This window comes from Bemisia tabaci, chromosome 5 (assembly GCF_918797505.1).
Source record: "Bemisia tabaci chromosome 5, PGI_BMITA_v3".
Taxonomy (NCBI): Eukaryota; Metazoa; Arthropoda; class Insecta; order Hemiptera; family Aleyrodidae; genus Bemisia; species Bemisia tabaci.
Genome location: NC_092797.1, coordinates 56,870,265 through 56,894,721, shown reverse-complemented (window position 1 = coordinate 56,894,721; position 24,457 = coordinate 56,870,265). Strand labels below are relative to the sequence as shown.

The 24,457-nt window shown below is 39.2% G+C and overlaps 2 protein-coding genes across 9 annotated transcripts in view; both read left to right on the top strand.

The window, feature by feature from the left end:
* SPoCk (secretory pathway calcium atpase) overlaps nucleotides 1–24,457 on the top strand; it is a 78,939-nt gene that overhangs the window by 31,562 nt on the left and 22,920 nt on the right. For 7 of the 8 annotated variants that reach the window (XM_072300999.1, XM_072301002.1, XM_072301000.1 and 4 more), the window contains 11 exons: nucleotides 9,096–9,290; nucleotides 13,155–13,342; nucleotides 14,228–14,336; nucleotides 17,512–17,661; nucleotides 19,000–19,211; nucleotides 20,577–20,799; nucleotides 21,290–21,475; nucleotides 21,894–22,155; nucleotides 23,037–23,207; nucleotides 23,677–23,825; nucleotides 24,170–24,336. In XM_072300999.1, coding sequence (XP_072157100.1) covers nucleotides 9,096–9,290; nucleotides 13,155–13,342; nucleotides 14,228–14,336; nucleotides 17,512–17,661; nucleotides 19,000–19,211; nucleotides 20,577–20,799; nucleotides 21,290–21,475; nucleotides 21,894–22,155; nucleotides 23,037–23,207; nucleotides 23,677–23,825; nucleotides 24,170–24,336 — 2,012 coding nt within the window. Of the gene's footprint in view, nucleotides 1–620; nucleotides 1,028–9,095; nucleotides 9,291–13,154; nucleotides 13,343–14,227; nucleotides 14,337–17,511; nucleotides 17,662–18,999; nucleotides 19,212–20,576; nucleotides 20,800–21,289; nucleotides 21,476–21,893; nucleotides 22,156–23,036; nucleotides 23,208–23,676; nucleotides 23,826–24,169; nucleotides 24,337–24,457 lie in introns of those variants that run through there. The other variant, XM_072301006.1, reaches the window with a different exon arrangement.
* LOC140224628 (zinc finger MYM-type protein 1-like) lies at nucleotides 16,081–17,025 on the top strand. The gene has a single exon (XM_072300589.1). The coding sequence runs from the start codon at nucleotides 16,081–16,083 to the stop codon at nucleotides 17,023–17,025; it is 945 nt and encodes a 314-aa protein (XP_072156690.1).

The following is a 24,457-nucleotide window of genomic DNA, read 5'->3' as shown; positions in this document are numbered from 1 at the left end:
TGCCCAAATTAACATAACATGTCGGTTTATTTTTCTTAGGCACTGCATTTACGAGGCATCGTATGAGGAAGACTGGATTTTCATCTCGCTCAATTTTCCTCTACTTTTCGAATTTTTTTCGGAATAAAGACTTGGACAAAAACAGGTGACGATGAGGAAAATAACGTTGACACTAGTTTTTGGTAATGCGCGCTCGCCGCTGTTTCGTTCTGGATGGCATCATCGAATCTGGCGAGCAGTCGACCCATTTCAAATTCGCCTACTAACCATGTTCCGTGTCCCGCAATCTGTGCACTTCAGCATTTTCATTTTCATTCTCTGAGTGGATTTTTCCCTCGTTTCCACTGCGCATAGCACGTCATACTCATCGGAGGCGGCATGATTTCTCCTAGCGGCAGGACTTGGTAAAAAGCCGGGAACCGCTCATTCGGACAAGTTTCTGATTTTATGCAAAATACACGCAGCTTGTATTTTTAATTGTAGAATTTACCAGCTGCCTACAACTTCGGGCGCTTTTTCGCCTTTCAACATATTCTCTTTAAATCTAATGAAACCAGATTTTTTACATTTTTTGCCCTTGAGCCTGGTGCATAGTATTGGACTCTCGTGGATCTGAAAAATAGAACTACGATCAACCTCCGATTTTATGATTATATGTATTTCCAAAAATCCGCCATTTTCTATTATACGTGTGTCAACACTTTTCAATATTTTTCTAACATCCATTTTTCTGTCTTACTAAAGTCCATTTCTCCATCTCAAATCGTCTGTACACCCTATCTTCCTGTCGATCGACATTATTTTTAATTACTAGACTCACAACTGATAGCTACATAGATTATAGCCAGCCAACCACGCGTATGCTTGTTGTCTCACCAAGTCCATATAAGCGTGCGCTGCACTAAAATCTAGGTCTTTTGATCTATTCCATCCCCGATCCATGTGGACACATGTTACGCTCTATTAAGCCCTTCTAGCGTATTGTATTTATAGTGTGTGATTTCTCTTGTAACTAAAAGCTTAGAAGGTAAATTTACATATTTATATATATATATTTATATTACATATTTATATTATTAAAATCACGAAGAGGGTCTTCCCATTTGAAAATTAAATGTTGGGGTCCGTTGCTCCCCCAAGGGAGGCCCCCTAAAAATTTTAGGGAGACAAAAAAGTAGCTCACTTTGACCTAGGAACATTCCCCAAGTTTCAAATCTTTACCTCAATTAGGTAAAAAGTTAGAGGGGGTGGAAGGGACTTTTGGATCACCCTGTATATTTATAACTGGGATCTAACGAAACTTTGCGACCGTTTTTTTCGGAATTATCAATACGATCAAAACTAAACTAAGCATGGTTCTTCACTGCTATGAGGTCTACATCAAGTTTCATTTTTGGTGAAAATCGGCCCATCCCTTAGTTCCGTATAACGTCAAGGTCAATGGGGGATGATTTTTCTAACTCGTCCGATCTTAGTCGGTGATACCTCAAAAAACTCGTCTCGCCTTAGCCTTCAAAACCACCCTATATTCATTCACCCTCTAAAACCGTCCTTTATCCTGAAAATCCCAAGTTCAAGGGAGACGATTTTCCGACTTGTCAGGCTCATTAGGCACAACTGTTTTCATAGAAACGATTAGTCGAAACCTACCCTTCGTTTCCACTGTGGCTGGAAAGCGTTTTTTATTTATTCTAGTGTTCTTTATTTTGGTGCAACTTTCTTATAAAATCCAGATCAATATAGTGATAAACGTTGTCTCTAAATTTCGTCTCTTCAATTATCCTTGCAGTTTGTTAATCCTGCGTTTAAAGATTATCTGGTGCCGAAACGGTTAAAGTTTTTATGAACTTTATTTGAATCATCACTAAAGAGAATGAGATTAAGTTTTCCGTCAAATCTCATGCATCGTGTCGAGAACTAACTTTTATTCCTAACACGGTGCCGAAATCCGTGTTGTCCAACCCATATTCCTAACATGGTGCGAAACCCTGGCATAATTTATTTATTAAAACTATGCATGTGACGAACCGCCTTTCTCTCCTGCCTGCACTACAATTCGGAGTATTCAACTTTTGATCAGATTTTTTTTTTTTTATTCAATTTTCACAAGTGAAGAGCCTGCCTTTATTTTTCTCTCATCCGCCCGCCGTTCGCCGCGTGTTTTTCGAAGTGCCTGAATTTTATTCAGATGAGCTGTTTTGCGGGGTTTTACCCTTTTTATCCACGCGTCTTAATGACGAAGTGAAAAAAAAGATGACCGCATTTCTTTCTGGAATCTGACTGCTTTCTCGACCTGGACTTACACCGTGCTCATTCACCTTAGAATTAGACCTGGACCCCTGGACCTCGAGACTCGCCCATCTTCAGTGCTGCCAACAACCTTCTTCAACTCTACCTCAACGACACTCTAGTCCAGGTTCTTATGTTCAAAAAAAGCTTCCCGTGGAACGGTAAGTGAAGCAAGTGTGGAAAATATCTTAATCTCTTCATTTCGATGCGTAAAAAAAGAATTTCGATGTTGTCAAGCTCAATTTTGCGTCCAACCCCCCAAAATCAAGATGGCGGCCAAAATGGGGGCTCGGGGGGTGAAAATTATGGAATTTGATTTTGATGTCATGATTGGGGTCAATTCTTATGTAATTTTGGTCGTAGAATCCGAATTTGAGGTCCAAAATACTCTCCGACCCAAAGGGATGCCCCAAATCCAAGATGGCCGCCAAAATCTCCAAGATAGGGTCAAAACTGCGATACGTATGTAAAAGTGCCAAGTAGGGTGTCCTTGGTAGGGTTCTTTGGGTCGGAGATTTCACCTATGATGTCAAAAACTTACCACGGATCCATTGAAGCCCAAAAAAATCAAAATGGCGGCCAAAAGGGCTGCCGTTGCGGGGTGAAATATTTTGTTGAGGCAAACATCGTCGAATGAGGTGTCACTGTATAGGTTTTTTGGGTCGTAGATTCCAAAAATGAGGTCCAAATAACAAAATAAGCTGATAGAAGTTCTCCAAAAGCCAAAATGGCGGCCATAATGGCTGCCGCCCAGGCATTGAACGCGTTTGAACAGTAGGGTGTCCCATTTTGGACGTTAAAAAAAAAAAAAAATGCGAAATCCAACAGAGATACCTGCCAAAAAGTTGTCTCATAGTTAGAAAAAAAAGCACAAAAAAATCTCAGGGTCGTAGCTAAAGTTTGAGTGGTCCCGCAAGGTACTTAAGATGTTTCACCGATTTCTCATCTTGGCAATCTTGGCGATCTTGCAGATTTTTTTTCGGTAAATGCAATCGAGGTAAAAAGTCGCAAATGCGGATAATGAGACTTCTGATACTATATTTTAAGAGAAAAATAACGGTTTGGACCCACGAGGATCAGAATCCCTCGTTCTTAGCTCTCAAAATGCAAAAATCAGCGATTTTAGCATTTTGTAGTCAAACCGCTGCTCGACCGTCGCTCGACTTAAATGTCGCGGCATTTGACGCGCTGTTTCACAATGATCCCATTGTAGGAGTGAAAAGTCCTTCAAGTATGTTCATTAGAGGTGTAAGAGAGTCACTTTGACCAATTTTTGTTGCTTTTAAACATTGAGCTCATCGTTTAAAATGTTTTTTTGTTTTTTGTTTTGTTAATATAATTTTCCTGTTTTTCATCATTTTTTAAAATGGTTTAAAAAGGGCGACTCATCTTACACCAAAATTGAACTCCTTTGGCGAACAATATACGTAGATGGTCAAATACTTCCTCTAAAACAGTTTTTGGATTCAAAGCCTCCCAAAAAAGCCGATGTTGCCATATTTTATCCCCGGAAAACACAAAAAACCGAGTACCTATTTCAGTATTTGGAGGCTGTTCCTCACCGAGCTCATTGAGCAAATTTCAGCAAACCTTGAATTTTCATACGTTATGACCAGATTACTAGTGATTATGTACATGTGTTTATCTATACAGCCTCCCACCGCGGCGCGACGTTGCCATATACCATCGATAAAATTCGATAGAAATCCGCGTTTCCTTAATTTGAGCCATTTTTTCGGATATTGCACATGGAATACTTATGTAAAACTTAAAATACAGTATTCAGAGATGGAAGGGGATCATACCTTGTGGCAATAATCATTATTTTAAGATCCTGCGCTTATCGACGACCCATTTCTTACGAATTCTAAGCATGATGTTTGTGATGTCATTAATTTAAAAAACACGGGTTCTCAATGCTGAATTTTTGCCCACCCTTAAACCTAGCCCTCCCCCCCACCCCCGTCCTTTTGGAAGGGTACCGATTGCTAAGAATGCTGCCTCGTAATTTCCCCATTTTTTTCTCAAACCGCAAAATGGAAATTCCTCTACCCTCCCAAAGTCCTTCAAGGAGTTTGCACTCCCTAAGATTTGGAGACATCACAAACATCATGCTTAGAATTCGTAAGAAATGGGTCGTCGATAAGCGCAGGATCTTAAAATAATGATTATTGCCACAAGGTATGATCCCCTTCCATCTCTGAATACTGTATTTTAAGTTTTACATAAGTATTCCATGTGCAATATCCGAAAAAATGGTTCAAATCTAAGGAAACGCGGATTTCTATCGAATTTTATCGATGGTATATGGCAACGTCGCGCCGCGGTGGGAGGCTGTATAGATAAACACATGTACATAATCACTAGTAATCTGGTCATAACGTATGAAAATTCAAGGTTTGCTGAAATTTGCTCAATGAGCTCGGTGAGGAACAGCCTCCAAATACTGAAATAGGTACTCGGTTTTTTGTGTTTTCCGGGGATAAAATATGGCAACATCGGCTTTTTTGGGAGGCTTTGAATCCAAAAACTGTTTTAGAGGAAGTATTTGACCATCTACGTATATTGTTCGCCAAAGGAGTTCAATTTTGGTGTAAGATGAGTCGCCCTTTTTAAACCATTTTAAAAAATGATGAAAAACGGGAAAATTATATTAACAAAACAAACAAGCTGCTGGTTCCAACACTACTGTGTTGGAGAGCTCGCCTTTGGGAAACTATTAACAACTATTAATGATTTTTTCTGAAATTGTATATGTATTAAATGAATCTTTACCCAATTATCAGAGGTTACATGCCGATGCAAAATGTTATGACGTAATTTCATATGACAAATTTTTCACATTACAATAAATAAAGAGAAATAAAGAGAGAGAAATGGAATTATCTTTTATGAATGTGATTTTGCGGCAAATGTTGCAATGGCTATTTTTGCCATCGCATTTTTGTTTCTGGCTTTCATCGTTGATAAGCTTTTTCTTAACTTGTCAACAATGTAATGAAACCATATGATTTAATTTTAATTTTTTTTTTTAAATCAAGTCGCCAACTTGAATTAAGGTTATACTTTGTTAAGCTGGCAGTCTGAAATTCTGAATTTTTATCGGCACAGAGTTCAAAGAAACTATAATTTAGCACGGTTTGGAGGAACGTTTCTGCCATAATTCTTACACAATACTTATGGTATACACTAAGAGCTGAAAAGGAATTCACTTGAATTTTAGCGTGGAGCTCGAGAGACCACTTCAAGCCTTTGTATGCGAGTGGCTCAATGGAGCACATCACGCCTTTGTAGGTATGGGGTGGCTCAATGGAGCACCTCGCGCACTATAAATAGCACGGAGCTCGAAAGAGCACTTCATGCATCTGTATTTTAAGGTTAAAACGAACTCTAAAGAAACTCAATGCGAGGCTCAAACGAATTCTCAAGCATTCTAAATGCGAGGCTCAAACGAATTCCCAAGCATTCTTGATGCGAGGGGCTCAAACGAATCCTAAAGCATTCTTAATATGAGGTTTAAACAAACTCTGAAAGGATCCCAATGCGAGTCTCAACCGAGCTCTCAAGCATGCAATTATTTTGAGGTTAATTAACCTTCTATGGTACCAATAACGGCAATCTTAAGGATTATCCATTAATTATGCGCAAATCTCAATCTTAGTCTTAGTAACTTAAAATTAATTGAACAAATTATTAAATCACGTCGAGGTCACCATGTTTTTTATTTTAAGAAATAATAACAATTGCAAGTACAACTGCACACAAAAACTGCATTGAAAAGATAAGAGGATGATAACATACAATTAGGTTATTTGATATAAAACCATAGCAACATGCTATGATATGCTCGGCCACTGGAAAGTGCTGCTCTCTAGTGTAGCAAACGAGGAACAATTAATCCTCAGTTGAATGAGGGAACGGAAATGTTCGACGGAGGAAAACTGTAACCCGCGAAAATTCAACTTTTAGACCTTGAAATCAATGGGATTTTGGCCGTTCCTCCGACGGCAACGAGAACCATCCATTCGTCGCCACGGACACTACCAATGCTAAAAGAAATCGATCGCAAAGAGCTCTCCCGAGTGGGCGAGCTCAAAAAACATTTTAAACGATGAGCTCAATGTTTAAAAGCAACAAAAATTGGTCAAAGTGACTCTCTTACACCTCTAATGAACATACTTGAAGGACTTTTCACTCCTACAATGGGATCATTGTGAAACAGCGCGTCAAATGCCGCGACATTAAAGTCGAGCGACGGTCGAGCAGCGGTTTGACTACAAAATGCTAAAATCGCTGATTTTTGCATTTTGAGAGCTAAGAACGAGGGATTCTGATCCTCGTGGGTCCAAACCGTTATTTTTCTCTTAAAATATAGTATCAGAAGTCTCATTATCCGCATTTGCGACTTTTTACCTCGATTGCATTTACCGAAAAAAAATCAGCAAGATCGCCAAGATTGCCAAGATGAGAAATCGGTGAAACATCTTAAGTACCTTGCGGGACCACTCAAACTTTAGCTACGACCCTGAGATTTTTTTTGCTTTTTTTTCTAACTATGAGACAACTTTTTGGCAGGTATCTCTGTTGGATTTCGCATTTTTTTTTTTTTTTTAACGTCCAAAATGGGACACCCTACTGTTCAAACGCGTTCAATGCCTGGGCGGCAGCCATTATGGCCGCCATTTTGGCTTTTGGAGAACTTCTATCAGCTTATTTTGTTATTTGGACCTCATTTTTGGAATCTACGACCCAAAAAACCTATACAGTGACACCTCATTCGACGATGTTTGCCTCAACAAAATATTTCACCCCGCAACGGCAGCCCTTTTGGCCGCCATTTTGATTTTTTTGGGCTTCAATGGATCCGTGGTAAGTTTTTGACATCATAGGTGAAATCTCCGACCCAAAGAACCCTACCAAGGACACCCTACTTGGCACTTTTACATACGTATCGCAGTTTTGACCCTATCTTGGAGATTTTGGCGGCCATCTTGGATTTGGGGCATCCCTTTGGGTCGGAGAGTATTTTGGACCTCAAATTCGGATTCTACGACCAAAATTACATAAGAATTGACCCCAATCATGACATCAAAATCAAATTCCATAATTTTCACCCCCCGAGCCCCCATTTTGGCCGCCATCTTGATTTTGGGGGGTTGGACGCAAAATTGAGCTTGACAACATCGAAATTCTTTTTTTACGCATCGAAATGAAGAGATTAAGATATTTTCCACACTTGCTTCACTTACCGTTCCACGGGAGTACATAAGAACCTGAACTACTCTCTCTAAGGCATCTCGTAACCAATACAGGCCACGCATGAATTTTTCTTTGTTGGCTAGGAAATTCTCCCACCCCCGCCCTCGATTTCTGATTATTTTATTTCACTTGTCTACCAATCTTGTCATTTTTTTCCAGCAGTGTTAATTTTTAAGTTTTTGCATATTTCACTTTTTCAATTTCTTGACTACTTAATGTCCCACCCCTCGAATTCGAACCGCTCGCGATTTTCCATTACATGACAGAGTTATTTTCTTCTTTACTTATTTTCTTATTTCTTTTCTTTTTCTTCATTTTTCTTCAATCCCGTGCTCATTATTTTTCAATTTGATTTTTCTAAATTGTCTTTACTTCTTGCTCAGTGTTTTCTCGTTCCGTCAATTCCTTGAACCTCGAAAGAGTAAGCTCGGTTTGACATTTTCTCCAAGAAAACCTGTATCTCTTTCTATCAAATTTTGCCCTTTTTCTATCAATATTCTTACTTCACTTTTTTTATCTCATTTTTACCAGCTTTTCTCCAACTTCCTTTTAATTTCTATCTTTATTCACCGACCAATAAGTCTGACATGTTCACCTCTCACCCTTAATGCGTTTTCATTCTTCCGTTTCCGTTGTTGAGGTGAGGTTCTCTCTCGCCATCCACTCGTTCTTTTCATCTCACCGTTCTAGGTTCAATTCCCTGACCCTAGAATGTCATCCCTCTCGGGTTTTTCATAACCCATCATCGTTTGGTTCACTCTGATGTCCCTATGATCACCAAACAGGAGGGACATTCCGACTAGCTCGCGTCCCTCCACTTCATTTCCTCAGGATCTCCCACGATCCGCCCTTAGGATCTTCCATGATCCGCCTTTTCTTACGCAGCTTTTCTGCAACAGAACCTAACTTCTCCCCCGACCAAGAAGTCATCATCCATTAATGGTAGGACTTGGCGGTCAGGTTGTCATCATTACCGTGAACAGTCACCCATCGGTATCACGCAATACAGGGAACCCGTTCCGGTATAATCCCTAGCTACTCGCCTTCACTCCGGAAACGATCCCTCCTTCTTTTTTTTTATAGTTGTGATTATACTCACCCTTGTGTATCCCCCTCACACCTCTTTCTCACAAAAGTGATACTTTTATTAATTTCTCTTGTTAATATCTATCTAGTGTCCATAACCAAGAATCAATCATTCGTGTTTTCCATTATCCGCGGTTTGCTTTCACAGATTTTGATCATCCACGGTTTTAGATCGCACGTGGTATTTGCATATCCGCGGTTTTCGTTCATCCTTGGCCTGCGATCATTCGCGGTGTTCTGTTGCACACAAAATGGTCCTCGATTATACGCGATTTCCGATTGTCCACAACTTTCGTTTATAAGCGTGTGGAGTGTCCCATTTTACACGGGATTTTTGATTTCCCTCGTTTTTCTATTATACGCGGTAAATCTTCCTACTCGGCAAAGAATGAGCTCCACTGTAAACTTTAGCGAATATTTTTCACAGATTTGTACTAATAGGAAATGTTGGTCTTTTGCAGGGAGCAGAACAAGAAATGTGGCTGACAACGAAAGAGGCGAGCACTCTTGGTGCGGAGGAGGTAGCGGCCAGCTTACGGGTCGACCACCGGACGGGTCTCTCATGGCGGGAAGCCGAGCTCCGCCGAAAACTTACAGGCCACAACGAGTTCCTTATCAAAGAAACAGATCCCACGTGGAAAAAATACTTAGAACAAGTAAGAGATGATCTCTTGGCCTTCTTCAAAATCCCGCTAACTTACTCGGCCATTTTCCCAAGCGGAGCCGCGGAGGCAGAGAAAAACAAGAGCACAATCGACTGATTCACTCTTTCTAAATAACTCCACTCGAATTCTAGCAAGTTGAGAAGCTTAGTCGCCCGCAAGTATCTGACTCTTTTTAATAGATAATATTGCGGTGATTCATCTCGAGCTATGCCCGTATTCGAGCTGGACGTATTTACGCTTAAAGGAACTATGTGCATAGGCTTCATATACAACATGCTTCATTTTAGCATTTAAGCACGTTCAATCTATGTGGCATGCACCGCATCTCCTATGTCAAACATTTTGGAATGTATAATAGAGTCTCGATTATCCGCGATGCGCGCTACCACCGCGGGGGCGGGACTACCGCGGATAATCAAAAACTAATATATCTAGAGTCTCCATTATCTGCGATGCACGGTACCAGAGCGGGGGCGGGACTACCGCGGATAATCAAAAACTAATATTTCTAGAGTCTCGAATATCCGCGTTGCGCGGTAACAGGGCGGGGGCGGGGCTACCGCGGATAATCAAAAACTAATATATCTAGAGTCTCGAATATCCGCAATGCGCGCTACCACCGCGGGGGCGGGGCTACCGCGGATAATCAAAAACTAATATTTCTAGAGTCTCGAATATCCGCGATGCGCGGTACCAGGGCGGGGGCGGGGCTACCGCGGATAATCAAAAACTAATATATCTAGAGTCTCCATTATCTGCGATGCACGGTACCAGAGCGGGGGCGGGGCTACCGCGGATAATCAAAAACTAATATTTCTAGAGTCTCGAATATCCGCGATGCGCGGTACCAGGGCGGGGGTGGGGCTACCGCGGATAATCAAAAACTAATATATCTAGAGTCTCCATTATCTGCGATGCGCGTACCAGGGCGGGGCGGGGCTACCGCGGATAATAAAAAACTAATATTTCTAGAGTCTCGAATATCCGCGATGCGCGGTACCAGGGCGGGGGCGGGGCTACCGCGGATAATCAAAAACTAATATATTCTAGAGTCTCCGATATATCCGCGATGCAGCGGTACCAGGGCGGGGGCGGGGCTACCGCGGATAATCAAAAACTAATATTTCTAGAGTCTCGAATATCCGCGATGCGCGGTACCAGGGCGGGGGTGGGGCTACCGCGGATAATCAAAAACTAATATATCTAGAGTCTCGATTATCCGCGATGTGCGCTACCACCGCGGGGGCGGGGCTACCGCGGATAATCAAAAACTAATATTTCTAGAGTCGCGAATATCCGCGATGCGCGGTACCAGGGCGGGGGCGGGGCTACCGCGGATAATCAAAAACTAATATATCTAGAGTCTCGATTATCCGCGATGCGTGGTACCAGGGCGGGGGCGCACAGTGGGAAAAACAGCCGATCTAGCGCCGAAAAAGTCGGAAAATCGGCATGAATGAAAATGGCCAAAATTGGTATGTACGTGTTCCTGAGGATCTACTGATCAAGAATCAGTCATGTTTTACTTCATAAGGTCGACCTTATCAGCGATTATCATCAGAAACGCACCGATTAGCGCGGTACCGATGGAAGACCGCCTCTGAAAGCTTACATTCAATGGCCTCCTGTGTTTATTAAAAAGCGTCATGTATTTACTTTTAATTTTTTTTGGCAATGGCTGACCTTTCTAAAAGTATGGAAACAATTTTTTTTTTTTAATCTACTTTTTTAACTTACAGCAATTTTTTAAAGTTAGCCTCCAAAATAGTACCAAATTCAAACTTCCATGGACTGTATCTTTCGAGATCCACTCGGATCCACGGAGATATTTATATCCAGTTACTCGTCATACTCTCAAGAATACGATAATCCTTAGTTTGGGTGCGCATCCTTGCGCCATTAGGAGATATTTGATAAAAAGGAAGTGAAAATGTGCTCAGAATGAATGTGTACCGTTGGGTTTGGCGACAGATTACAGAGTCGCATGGGGAGAAGTGCGTGCACAGTGCTCTGCGCGCGCAACTCGTGCAACCCGTGTTTAAGAGCAACTGTTTCAGCCCATCGCTCGTACTGAAGCCATAGCCTAGTTGGTAGGGTCCCTTGCTGCTTATGCGAGGAAGTGGGTTCAAATCCTGCCTGAAGATGTACAATTTTCAAATAGTTCCGTGCAACTATTAATGTTTTACTTCACAATTGCTGCCCTTTAAAAATGTTTTCATTTTACATTAAGTCATGAAAAGAAAAACATTAGATGCATTGAGCGAAAGGAATTAATTTCCAAAATTTCCAAGTAATGACAATACTTCATTTTACCTTCATGAAAATAAAGTGTATTGGTAAAACAATAATACGGATTTCTTCTATTAAATTTCCTGTTTGACAACACTTTATGATAAATTAAATGTTTGGAACTTAACTGTTATCCTAACAGGAATTAGAAAAAAATTAGGACACTCTATTATCTATTGATTAGTAAAAGCTGTTCCATTGTGCAACGTTTTATTAGGAAATTTAAAATTTCAAGCGTGTTTTTCCCCCTTATTTGCTCTTAATATTGAGTACATGCCAATTAATATGTCAATCTCATCCATCAACAGCTTTGGTAATACCTTGCGGATTCCATTCATTCTAATCCATAACTTTACCTTGAAACACCCACACATAATCACACAAACTTTTCCAAAATAAAGTGAAAAATCAGAGACTTACATAGTAAAATGAAGAAAGTAACCGACAATAGCATAAACGACGAGAAATATTTTTATTAACTCTGCTGGCCGATCAAAGACCACAAACCGAAACACAGTTTCAAGGGAAGTAAATTACAGCTGATCTCTTGACTAAATTTGGCTCAATAACTCTTGAATTTACAAAAAATTGGTGCATAATGTTGTCACTAGTGTATGGCTCGATATATGAGACCGGTAAAGTGTGAAAAACCAATGGGAAAGTGAACGATCCGAGCGTCAAGACTTTCGGCGCTAGATCGGCTATTTTTCCCACTGTGGGGCGGGGCTACCGCGGATAATCAAAAACTAATATATCTAGAGTCTCCATTATCCGCGATGCGCGCTACCAGGGCGGGGGCGGGGATACTGCAGATAATCAATAACTAATTTATCTGTCCGGAAAAACTCATCAATATGCCTATATTTTGAAAGACTTTATTAAATCACTTGTCAAGTATTATTAGACACAAGTCTAATTATTAGTCACAGAAGGGAGTTTTTCTTAGAGTTGAATAGATTGAACCTGAATTTTCTTTGCACTCCGCCGTCTAAAAAAAAAAAAAAACTGCGGATGATTCAAGATAATTGTGACTCTACTGCTTTAATTTATATAAGTCATCAAGAGACCATGTAGCTCCTGGGTACAAGTATAAAGAATCTTTTGAACCGGAAAGTAAATTCAAGGAAATTGGAGAAGGATGAGGCTACGGAAAAGCTTTAGGTGTGTCATTAAGTATAGCAACGCTTTATATTTAAATTATAGTTTACCATGACTTTGTAGGAATTGCAATTTGCTTTTGGTAGCAAAAATGGTGTAAATCCATTGGAGATTAATGCTTTTTGTTTTTTCTTGTATTCCAATTAATTCCCTCCAAATTTCAAAGAAAATTTATCAACATTTTTCAAGCGAACATACAACTTTCTCTTGCAATGTACCTAATTAAAGTATTGCAGTGTTTTAAAATGAAGATTTGTCATGAATGTTACATAAATTATCGTTTTCATGTATTGATAGCTACTTAAAACCAACATTTTTATTAAAATGTTTTTTCACAATCTCCGATGAAATGAAATTTCACCCAGAAAACGTTCTTACCTGTTTTGCCCATCGTTCTCTCTGTTTCAGTTTAAGAACCCTTTAATATTACTACTATTAGGATCTGCTTTAGTCAGCGTTTGTATGCGACAATTTGATGATGCCGTCAGTATTACTGTTGCAATAGTAATAGTCGTCACTGTAGCTTTTGTTCAAGAATATCGATCAGAACAATCTCTGTCTGAACTTACTAAATTAGTACCACCGTCCTGCAACTGGTAATATGATTCCTCAATTCAACTATCTATTTGCTGTATCCATAAAATCAAGTGGACTGCGTTTTGCAATGAGGAACATTAATATCTGTCTCATCAGTATAAAAACACTTATGTGCTTAAGGAAACTAAAGGTACTTACGGTATATCTAAACTGAAGCAGAAATTGTATTTTTTAAGTAATTGCAAAATGCAGTCCAACTCTGCTTACTACTGCGAGGCCGATACTGAGTTAGGAACTTAATCTCCTCCTTGTCTTGTGTCCAGCCAACCATAGAATGATCTACTTTTAATGCCTTGTAATATCTTATATTTACTCGAATTTTTGGGTGTTCTGGGAACAAAGGACTCAGATAAACTACAGTTTGCAATTAGGAACCACTATTTTTGGCTCAGCTTTGAAACAACTTATGTATCATTAGTTTCCCTAGGCACATGAGGGTTTTTACAGATAAGCCAGAAATTGTAGTTTCTAATTACAGAATGTAGTTCAAATGCCTAGGCTCATGTAAAGTAATGATGGGTGGATCATCATTTGACTGGTAGTGATAAAACCTCTGCCTTCTTGAGATCGTTTGTTCAATTTAACATGCCCCATTTCAATCCAAATTCAGCTGCATTTTTGAAATTTGTTGAAATTTTAATTGATACCCTGTAGTTCCGGTCCCTTACAAGTTTACTTTCGGGTGAAAATGTTGAAAATTCATGTGTAAAAATGCAGGTTGTCAGATGATCACAAGGATCTTAAGAATGCTGACTGTTCTGAATTGGGTAGGTTATTCCGTTACCGAACAGTTCCAAACAGCTTACTTTAACAATGGAGCTTTTAAACGACACATTTGTCTTTGTCTTTGATATCTTTCCTCTTTTGTTTTCTACATGGCACAGCCTACGGGAAGGCATGGTTGAAACATTCCTAGCACGGCTCCTAGTTCCTGGAGACATTGTACACCTAAATATTGGTGACAGGGTCCCGGCAGATGTCAGATTATTTGAGGTTTGAAATCTTCTATTTTATGAAGCTATATTTTTTTTCCAGACGTGTATTTGGTATTGTTTGACTAAACGTGAACATGGCAACAGAAATCTGTTGAATAATTGACTGCAGAATTATTTTCCAAGCCTTCAGTATGCACTTGTCGCAAATTGATATGTGAGTGAATAAGCAAATGGTATTATATTTACATGAACTCTACGAACACCTGCTTTTTTGACTTAGGGAAAACCTGACTGAGCTTACATGTGTGATGAATGATAAAATCATCTGAATACTTACCCACGAATGTTAAATTTTCGCAACTAAGTTATCCCTGGAGGAAATATTTTTTAGTTTAAAATACATTTTTTTGTTGGCCTGCTAAAAATTTAAAATTGCTTGGCAGTTTTTGCAATTTTTTTGTTTGTAAAAGACATTTGAAAATTTGCCCTGATTATTTCAAATTTATTTCTTTAACAATGCAGGCATACTCGTTGCAGGATGTGTCCCGATATGGAATTGATGCGTGTAGAATATTTTCGTTTATTTTTATGCAAAATTTGTAGCTTGAGCAAAGTAGGATTTCACTGGAATGAAGTTTTTTTTTCAGGCAGTTTCAGGCACAATGCCCCATGGAATGACTCATCTAAATATATCAAAAGGATAATTTTTAGTGACAGACCTGAAATCTGAAGTTTAAGTGAATGTTGCATCCACTCACCTAGTACCTAATTGAATCATCCCTGAGTAATTGAATCATTCCTGATTAATTAAATCCTCCCAAATCTGGTTTAGTCTCGACACCTTTCTCCTAATTGCAACTATCAAGAGAATATCAAGCAGTCTGATTCAAATGAAACATACCTCATTGTTGCTATCTGATCCACTCTCCTATACGGATTAATTTAATTGACAATAGCCTCATTCAATATTGTCGAAATTGAAAATCCATTATTTAGTCCTCTCTGAGACGTATTGGATATACTTTTACTCACAGAATTATCCTCACTAAAATTTCGTACCACAAGTGAGGTAGGTACCTGGCTTCTAAAATTGTTCATAACTTTCCTCCCTTTCAGCAAATCTCTTTTGAGCATGAATGTCAAAAATGAAAACATGATATTGAATAATCAGAAGTATGAGCAACAGTGGCGTAACGGGCGGGCCCACAGGGCCCGCGACTCGGGGGGGCCCCGGCTCAAGGGGGCCTCCAAGTACATCGAACATGGCACATAGCACATGAATTTTCAGGGGGAAAAAAATCTTTGAGCGATTCGCAAGGCGAACAGAGAAAAATATTTTCTCAGGAAGACCTGTCAAGTTGAAAATCGAAGAAAGTCTTCTCGGGTTTAAGGAAGTCACGGATCAAACCGTCCTGGGACTAGAGACCGCAATTATTCAAAGCATCGAACAAAAAGGTTTATCCCTTTCTAGGTATCGCGGGCAGGGATATGATGGGGCTGCGAATATGTCCGGTATTTATTAAGGTGTGAAGACTCGGATTGAACAGAAGCAAAGTTTCGCAAAATATGTGCATTGTTCCGACCACAACTTAAATCTAATTTTGAATGATGCCTCTTCACAAGTACAAGAGAATACAGTTTTTTGGGCTACCGTTGAAGAAGTTTACGTATTTTTCAGCCAAAGCATCCTTAGATGGCAGCTTCTAAAAGCATATTTTCTTAAACTGAAAAAACTTTGCCCTACTCGGTGGTCGTCAAGATCTGAAGCTCTGCAAGCCCTGCGATACAATTATCCTGATGTCATGAAAGCGCTTTCAAAAATTTGTCTCACATCCACGAAATCCGACGAGATAACTAAAGCGCAAAACCTACTAAAAAGGTTAGAAAAGTTTGAGTTCGTTTTTCTCTTGGTTCTCCATACATTCATTCTCGAATCGGTGAATCCAGTCTCAAAACAATTACAATCCAAAGACGCTGACCTTTTTAAAGCTCACGAATGGCTGAAAAATGCATCTGACAAACTATCTCACTTCAGGAACCATTTTAATGATGCGTACATTGTTGCAGTATCAGTTGCTCAGGAATGGGGTGTTACCTGCGAATTCCAGAACAAGAGACACCGGAAGGTCACAAAACATTTTGGTGAAATAGCTGAAGATGAGCGTTTGTCAGATCCGCTGAAGTACTTTGAAACAGCTGTATTTTATGGAACTTTAGACATAGTTTTAAGCCAACTTAAAACAAGATTTGAAGGGTTGAATAATATCATAAAATTGTTCGAACTTTTAAACCCCAAATTTCTCGCAACGGCCACTGATAAGGAGCTAACGGATAGAGCAAAGAAATTGGTATCAGAATATCCCGAGGACATTGAACTAACGTTCCCATCTGAGCTACAAAGTTTCAGGATTGCATTAAAAGACGACATAAAGGCTTGCTCAACAATAAAGGACCTGGCAAATTTTTTATTCATTGAAAATTATTCTCTCGCGTGTAGTGTTCCGGACGTTTGCACTTCATTTCTACTATTTTTAACTTTGCCCGTAACTGTTGCAACTGCCGAACGTTCTTTTTCCAAACTTACTTTGATAAAAAATTATCTTCGAAGTACTATGTCCCAGGAAAGATTAGTTGGTTTGAGTGTTTTGAGCATCGAGTCCGACATAGCTCGAAGTATTGATGTCAAAGAAGTGGTGAAAGTTTTTGTAGCAAAGAATGCCCGAAGACAACAATATATCAACAAGTAATCTTAGGAATTAATGTGAGTTTGTCTAAATTTTCTAGACAATAAAAAACGTAATTTAAAAGATAAATACCTCAATTTTCAAAACCTCACCTTCCTAGTCCTAATTTCCTCAATCCCTTAATCCTTAATCGAAACTGCACGCACATTTAATTTAGCTGATACAACATCGGAGAGGAAGTGGGAGGAGTGGAAGAAGGGGGGTACTTAATTGCAATATTGATACGATAATGCATAATGTAAATATGGAAGCAAATTGTGATTTTCTATTTTGGGGGGGGGGGATTTCCAAAATAAATTCTGCGGGGGGGGGCCCCCGATGAGATCGTTACGCCACTGATGAGCAATGTCCTTTTAACATTGGATTTGTTTCTGTTTATACATGCAAATTACGTTTAATGGGAGATATAGTGCATCAGAATATTTCTTAAGCTTCTTCCCAAATGAGGTAATTGTTTGCTTCATCACAGTATCCTATGTCTTCTTTCAGGCCATAGATCTATCAATTGATGAAAGCAGTTTCACTGGTGAAACAGAGCCTGCTGCAAAATCGATGGAACCAATGCTAAAAGTCAATGGTCACACCAACATGAAAAATATCGCTTTCATGGGAACATTAGTAAGGTGTGGAAATGGCAAGGTATGTTTTGCATAAAAATCTTATTATAAATAACACCATTCAATATGCCTGTTCGTGAGGAAATTTCACGGTTAATGCTGACTTTTAGAACACTCATGTCAGTCAAAAAATTAAATGTTCTGGTAATTTATGAAACTTATAACCAGTTTTAACGATACCCGGTCATTTAGTGCATTAACGCATGTTCACCTTTCATCATGTCCAATCGACCTCATCTTTGGCAAAGTGCAGTCTCTTTTTTCAGCGCTCACTATTAGTGATTTAAACCATAGAGAAAAAAAAGGAGGTTTTTGCATCTTGAGGATTGTTTACCCCATGATTTAGGTCGGTACAGGTACTCTAGCAAAATCTGGAATTCAAAGTATGAAAAATAGATCATAACGTCCGATTATTTTGCTTAAATCAACTCATGATATATTTTCAAACCTTTATCCAAAATGCCTTTTTTCCATAAACTACACCATTTTCAAGAAAATAGATGATAAAAATCTCCGTGCGGACCTACGTCATCAAAAAAATCCAAGATGCCCGAAATGCAAACACCTTTTTTTTCTTTATGGATTTAAACTGTTTTGATATTGACAGCAAGCAAAACTTTGCATCTTCTAGCGAGTCCATTATCTAGGTAGCACTACTGGAACAAAAAAGTATTTATTTTGTTTTTAATGTCATAAGTGCAAATAAACCACAAAACAATAGTAAAATTTCAAGCTGAAACTCTCCAATCATCCAGCTCCATGCCTTCTAAGAAATAAAGCCTTCTACTAGAAATCTGTATTTTTATTTGCACCATCAGCTCATATATCATAGTATTCATTTTCTGAACGAAAATTTTGCTGAAATAGTTTTTGATCGGCAAATAATCTGTTTAAATTTTGATGAAATTTTATCATGATTTTCCATAAAGTCACTACAAAGCGAACCGAAAAATTTTCATTCCGTAAATGGCCGACTCATTAGTTATCAAGATCAATAAAATTTTAAACTCACTTGTACGGAAAAATATTAAATATTTAATATTTTTACGAGCAAGTGAGTTTAAAATTTTTATTGATCATATTTCTTGTGCTGGTCTCCAAACGAATCTTGAGTTATCAGGAGCTCAAAACCCAGAATCAAGATATCTAATTTTTAAAAGAGAGTGTTCATTCTCAATTTTTTCTCTAAAATAGAATCACGTATTCCTCTTCAACTAATAACTGCAATTCCGTCAACAATAGTGTGAATTTACCCTTTTTTTATTTTTTCAACTAGTCTTTTTTAGGAAAATCTTCAATTCCTCTGCTTCAAGAGAAAGAACTTGTTGGTAAATGACTTTCTCTTTTACTTGTGTCACAGGGTATTGTTGTCAACACAGGTGAGAAATCTGAATTTGGTGAAATATTCCGTATGATGCAAGCCGAAGATGCACCAAAAACACCCCTCCAAAAAAGCATGGACATTCTGGGGGCTCAACTATCACTCTATTCCTTTGGTATCATTGGAATCATTATGTTGCTTGGCTGGTTTCAACAACGACCTATCTTAGACATGTTGACAATCGGAGTCAGGTAAGCAAGCGGCTAGTTTCCTGAACTTTACAGGCCTACACCTGGGGAATGGGGATCAATAAAAGTCCTGCTTCCAAAGGAGTGCACCTTACAGCTCAGAAATTTTGACTTGACTGTCAAACTGCCAAATTATATATTTTTACAAGTGGACTGCAAAGAACCCTGCACAGACTTCATGGGATATGGCTCCCTCTAGAATCTGTTGAAACTTGGATATGCTGCTCAGCTAGTTATTCTGATCAAAAGTTCTATGGGCGGAAAAAGATCCCATGAGCGGTTTTCGAGATATTTGCCGTTTTATGTTCATAAATTGAGGTTTTGCTGGCCGGACTGTTGTGCGGTGCTTCTTGTGCCCTTCCCTTCCAGTCCGCTCCGGCCACTCTCCGCTTCCCCACCTCCCATACTCGAGGCTCGAACTCCGACGCTCACTGTGATAAAGACCACCCGGCTCGGCGACAATGAGTGAAGCCTCGTGAGCGTCGGAGTCCGAGCCTTGGGTATGGGAGGCGGGGAAGCGGAGAGCTGCCAGAGCAGACTGGAAGGAAAGGGCACAAGAAGCACTGCACAATGGTCCAGCCAGCGAAACCTCAATTTACGCACATAAAACGGCGAATATCGCGAAAATCGCTCGTGGAATTTTTTTCGGCCCATTAGAACTTTTGATCAGAATGACTAGCTGAGCAACATATCCAAGTTTCAACAGATTCTAGAGAGAGCCATTTCCCATAAGGTCTGTGGGGGGTTCTCTGGCAATAGTGAAAAAAAAATAGTTAAGAACTTTTCTCCCTAAGAGTAGTGTTTTTTTCCCTTCAATTACAATTGGACAGCTCCCTTAAGGAAGGACCTGAGGAATAGAGGATAAAAAGAGTCATGTTTTCAAAGTGACACATTCAATGGGCTGGAAATTTTTACTTGGTAATCAAACTGGTAAATTACATATCTGCAGGGGAGCAAGTCTTTTGCAGTTTTTCTATGCTGAGCAAAGTGGAAATTAAGTCTTAAGTGGGAAACACTCCTGCTGTATTCCAAAAGATAAAATGCTAATGGTTAGTGCATTGTTGCGCCGACAGAGAGTGTCAAGTTGCAGTATAAACTGAAGATTATGCGCCCCAGCATTGTAGATCAATATAATATTGTAACAGTTTTTTCTCAGAATTACTCGTATTTTCTAAACTTCAAATTATCACAACCCTAGATCGGTTTGATATTTTTCTGTGTCCTTTTGTGCTCGGCTAGGATTTGAAACTCTCCTTCATGCAGCAGCACTAACATCTCTATGTCAAGCTTTCTGGCACTAAGATGTTTTTTCTGGGGAAGCTAAAGTGAAGAAAAAAAGAAGAATTTTACCATTTCTTTTGTGTCTAGTTTGGCAGTGGCTGCTATCCCTGAAGGCCTACCAATTGTTGTCACAGTAACTCTGGCCCTAGGAGTTCTAAGGATGGCCAAACGGAAGGCTATTGTAAAAAAATTGCCTACAGTGGAAACCCTAGGTTGCGTAAATGTCATCTGCTCTGATAAAACAGGCACCATCACTAAGAATGAAATGACCGTAACGACCATTCGTACCTCTGATGGATATTGTGCCGAGGTAATGATTAGTATCTTATTCTGTTTTACCTCCTTGCTTGATACTACCACCTCAGTTTACCAACTTTGTAGTACATATTTCTCATCATTTTTTTTTAAATTAGGTATTTTTTTAAAAATGCATTTTGTTTTAAAAATTTCAATTTTCAATCTTGTTAGGAAAGTAGCCACAAATTGTGAAGAAAATCTGAAAAATTGTAAGGACTTTGAAATTGACTACCGAGGCAGCCACTTAAAAAGCTCAAACAGCCTGATTTTTGTTTGACATGTTAGAAACTCATGCATATCATATGCGGTGAAAATACCTGCATCCCACGCGCACGCCAATTTTCGGCTATGGAAAATTGTAAAATTGGTTTTAAAGAGGCTCCAATGGTACTAGTAACCACAATAAGCTTTGCACTGCATCAAACAGAGGATCCAAATTTAATCATGTCCTCTTACTTTTTTGAGATGGCACTTTCCCCTCTTCATTTTTTTGTTGTTTTTAGGTCACTGGAACGGGTTACAATGATGATGGTGAAATCATAATTTTCAAATGCGATGACATAAACCTTGCCAATGCGTCCATCTTTAGGTTGTTGGAAGCAGGTATCGTTTGCAATAACGCTATCATCAGAGATGAAAATCTGTATGGTCAACCAACAGAAGGTGCTCTTGTAGCTGTGGCCATGAAGGTTTGTTTAACAATTCGAAATCCTATCGCCATTTGTGTTTGTGTGAAGGGGAAAAATCTCAGAAGCTTTAAAAGGTCTTAGAAAATATGTAATTGGAATCTAATTGGATAGAATCGAAACCACTCTTGATAGAGAATCCCACCACGTCATCATTTCTCTATCAGTGTATTTTCTTTTAAATCTCAAAAATAAGATCATGAAACCTGCAAAAACATCATAATAGTTTTTGCTTGCCATGTAAATGCAGTAAGGCTCAATTACATGTTGACTTGCATGGACGCAGGGTAAATTTATTTCTAGTACATTTATTTGGAAATTCAGGTTGGCATATGATGTATTCATTCAATTTCTACCGATAAGTTTAGTTGAGTCAAGCAGCACCATTATACTTTAAATTTTTCACTGTGTTATGTTACAGAACAAAATGTATGGAGTCGCAGATAAATACATCCGCCTAAAGGAGTATCCATTTTCATCAGAGCACAAAATCATGGCTGTGAAATGTGCTATTAAAGGAGGATCAGTCAATGATGAAGTTTTCTTTGTGAAAGGTGCCATAGAAAAAGTGCTCAAGCAATGTACCAAGTTCAAAACCGACAGATCTGTTCTTCCTTTAGATCTGAAAAAAGAGCAAGAATTCCTTGCTCAAGCCTATGATCTGGGTCGCCAAGGCTTAAGAGGTAAGTCCTGTGAACCTGACTCTAAGAAATTAGTACTCTAAGTTTCTTAAAAATATCTGGTGCTGCAATCAAAGTTGGGTACTTTTCTGTTTCCTAGTTACAAGCACTTAGGAGCCATTCAGAATCAGGGACTGGTAGCTGCTACCTGGCCGCAAGTATCTAGCCCAGATGTGGAATCTCAGCTACTAAGCTATGCTCAAGGCTCCTGGATCTTGGGGCATGCGCATAGTATGCTAGTAGGTCGAACTCAGCATACGAATCCAGAGATACTCAGGTAGCCGGCTAGATGGAGACCCAACAGACTCCGCATCCGCATAGTAGCTGAATCCTGTAGCAGCCCTCGAGAGCAGATACGTCGAAATTCAGCCCGACGTTCACCCTGGCAATCCCGTGCGACCGACAATAGAGACAATGCCCTAAATGCGAGCACTCCAATGGAAGTTCTACAAACTGTGGCGGCCAATCTTGGTGCACTTACTAGCCGATACATGGTGGATACCAGCATGTCAGCATATCAATGTAGCTGTCCACCCTTGTATGCTGGGATCCTTTGCAGCGAGGGATGCCAGCAAACCCGGAGATCCTGCTACCAACGTACACTTGCAGATTCGGCTACCTGAGCACACGGCATCCCTATGTATACCGCATCTCGACGTATGCCAGGGGTCAACCGCCGCCATCAGTCTGTGCTCAGAATACACTTAATGCTCCAGGGGAGACAAGCTTTGCACCATTTTGTAGCCAATAATTAGAATTACCATCCAGTATTTACCATATCAACGAAAATAAAAACGTATAATTACTTTTCAATTTATTTATGAGGGAGTCACATTGATGTTACTTGTTTATTTTTAACTTCCTATTTTTTTCTAATGTTACAGTCGTTGGGATGGCAAGTGGAAGCTCACTTCAAGATTTAGTATTCTTAGGTTTAGTTGGTATTTGTGATCCTCCGCGGCCAAAAGTTCGGGAAGCAATTCTGACTTTGCAGCAGTCTGGCGTAAAAATTAAGTTGGTCACAGGAGACGCTCAAGAGACTGCTACCTCTGTTGGTAAGATTTTTACCATAATCAAAATACGTTCTTCATTTTCCACACTTAGAGTAAGGAGTATTTTTACTCTTATCACTGTATTTGTAGTTCCTTTACTGGTTCATTTTATCATTAAGAATAACGGTACATGATCATAATTTTGAATTTATCCCACAAGTGTATATGATTATTTCAATGATATTTACTTTGAAAAATAATGTTAGTCTGTTCAAAAAGTGAAGGATCACCTCCTATTATTCCTATATATATTCATAGTTGCTTTCTAAAATTGTTCTACATTCTTTACACCTTTTAAAAAGAAAAGGAAATAAGGAGTTAGTTATGATGTTGAAAATGATTTAACTGAAGACGCATGCTTCAAGTTTGTCTCTTAATTGAATCAGTAATGGGAAGTTCTGTCCAGGCTTTAACTTTGAGTCAATATATTTTTTCTGTTCCTCATCAATTAGCTTTTACAATTTTTTTGCAGCTGCTATGGTTGGCTTAGACACGGTCCATGGACAAACCCTATCTGGTGATCATATCGATAATATGACTGACCAGCAATTAGAACAAATGGTCAATAGCGTAGTGGTCTTTTATCGAGTCACTCCTAAACATAAGTTACGCATTGTGAAGGTAAGTTGAACTTGCTCTTCTCTTTTTAAAAAAACTAGCCTCTTTCTCGATAGGAATTTTCAAAAAAACTTGTCGGTAAGCTATCAGCACTGCTTATTCGGAGACACTAATACACTTGTTGGAGCAAAAATGAATAACTTTCATCACTAGGAATCATAGCTTCTGTAAATACAATTAATACTCATGCAATGCTGTTGAAATAGTAACATTCACTCGTAAAATTGAGCTCTATCAACATGCAAGACACCAAATGTTTGTAACTCCCGATACTCATTTTATTATTGAAATTTTACAACTATGTTTTGAGGGTGATGGATTAAAGAGGATCTAATCTTCGTTTTCAGGCATTCCAAGCTAACGATATGATTGTAGGAATGACTGGCGATGGTGTCAATGACGGTGTTGCGTTGAAGAAAGCAGACATAGGTATTGCAATGGGTAAGAATGGAACAGATGTCTGCAAAGAGGCAGCTGACATGATTTTAGTCGACGATGACTTTAACACTATCATGTAAGTTTGACTTTTTTCAATAAGAAATTAACCATTCGATAATTTTAATTGCTCTTGTGTAATTTTCAAGGTTTTTGTAAGAAGTCAACCTACTACAAAGTCAAATCACAATCTTAACACA

Bases quoted from the DNA above. Each gene is read 5' to 3' on its own strand.
- LOC140224628 (XM_072300589.1), top strand. From the start codon at position 16,081: ATGAAAGCGCTTTCAAAAATTTGTCTCACATCCACGAAATCCGACGAG.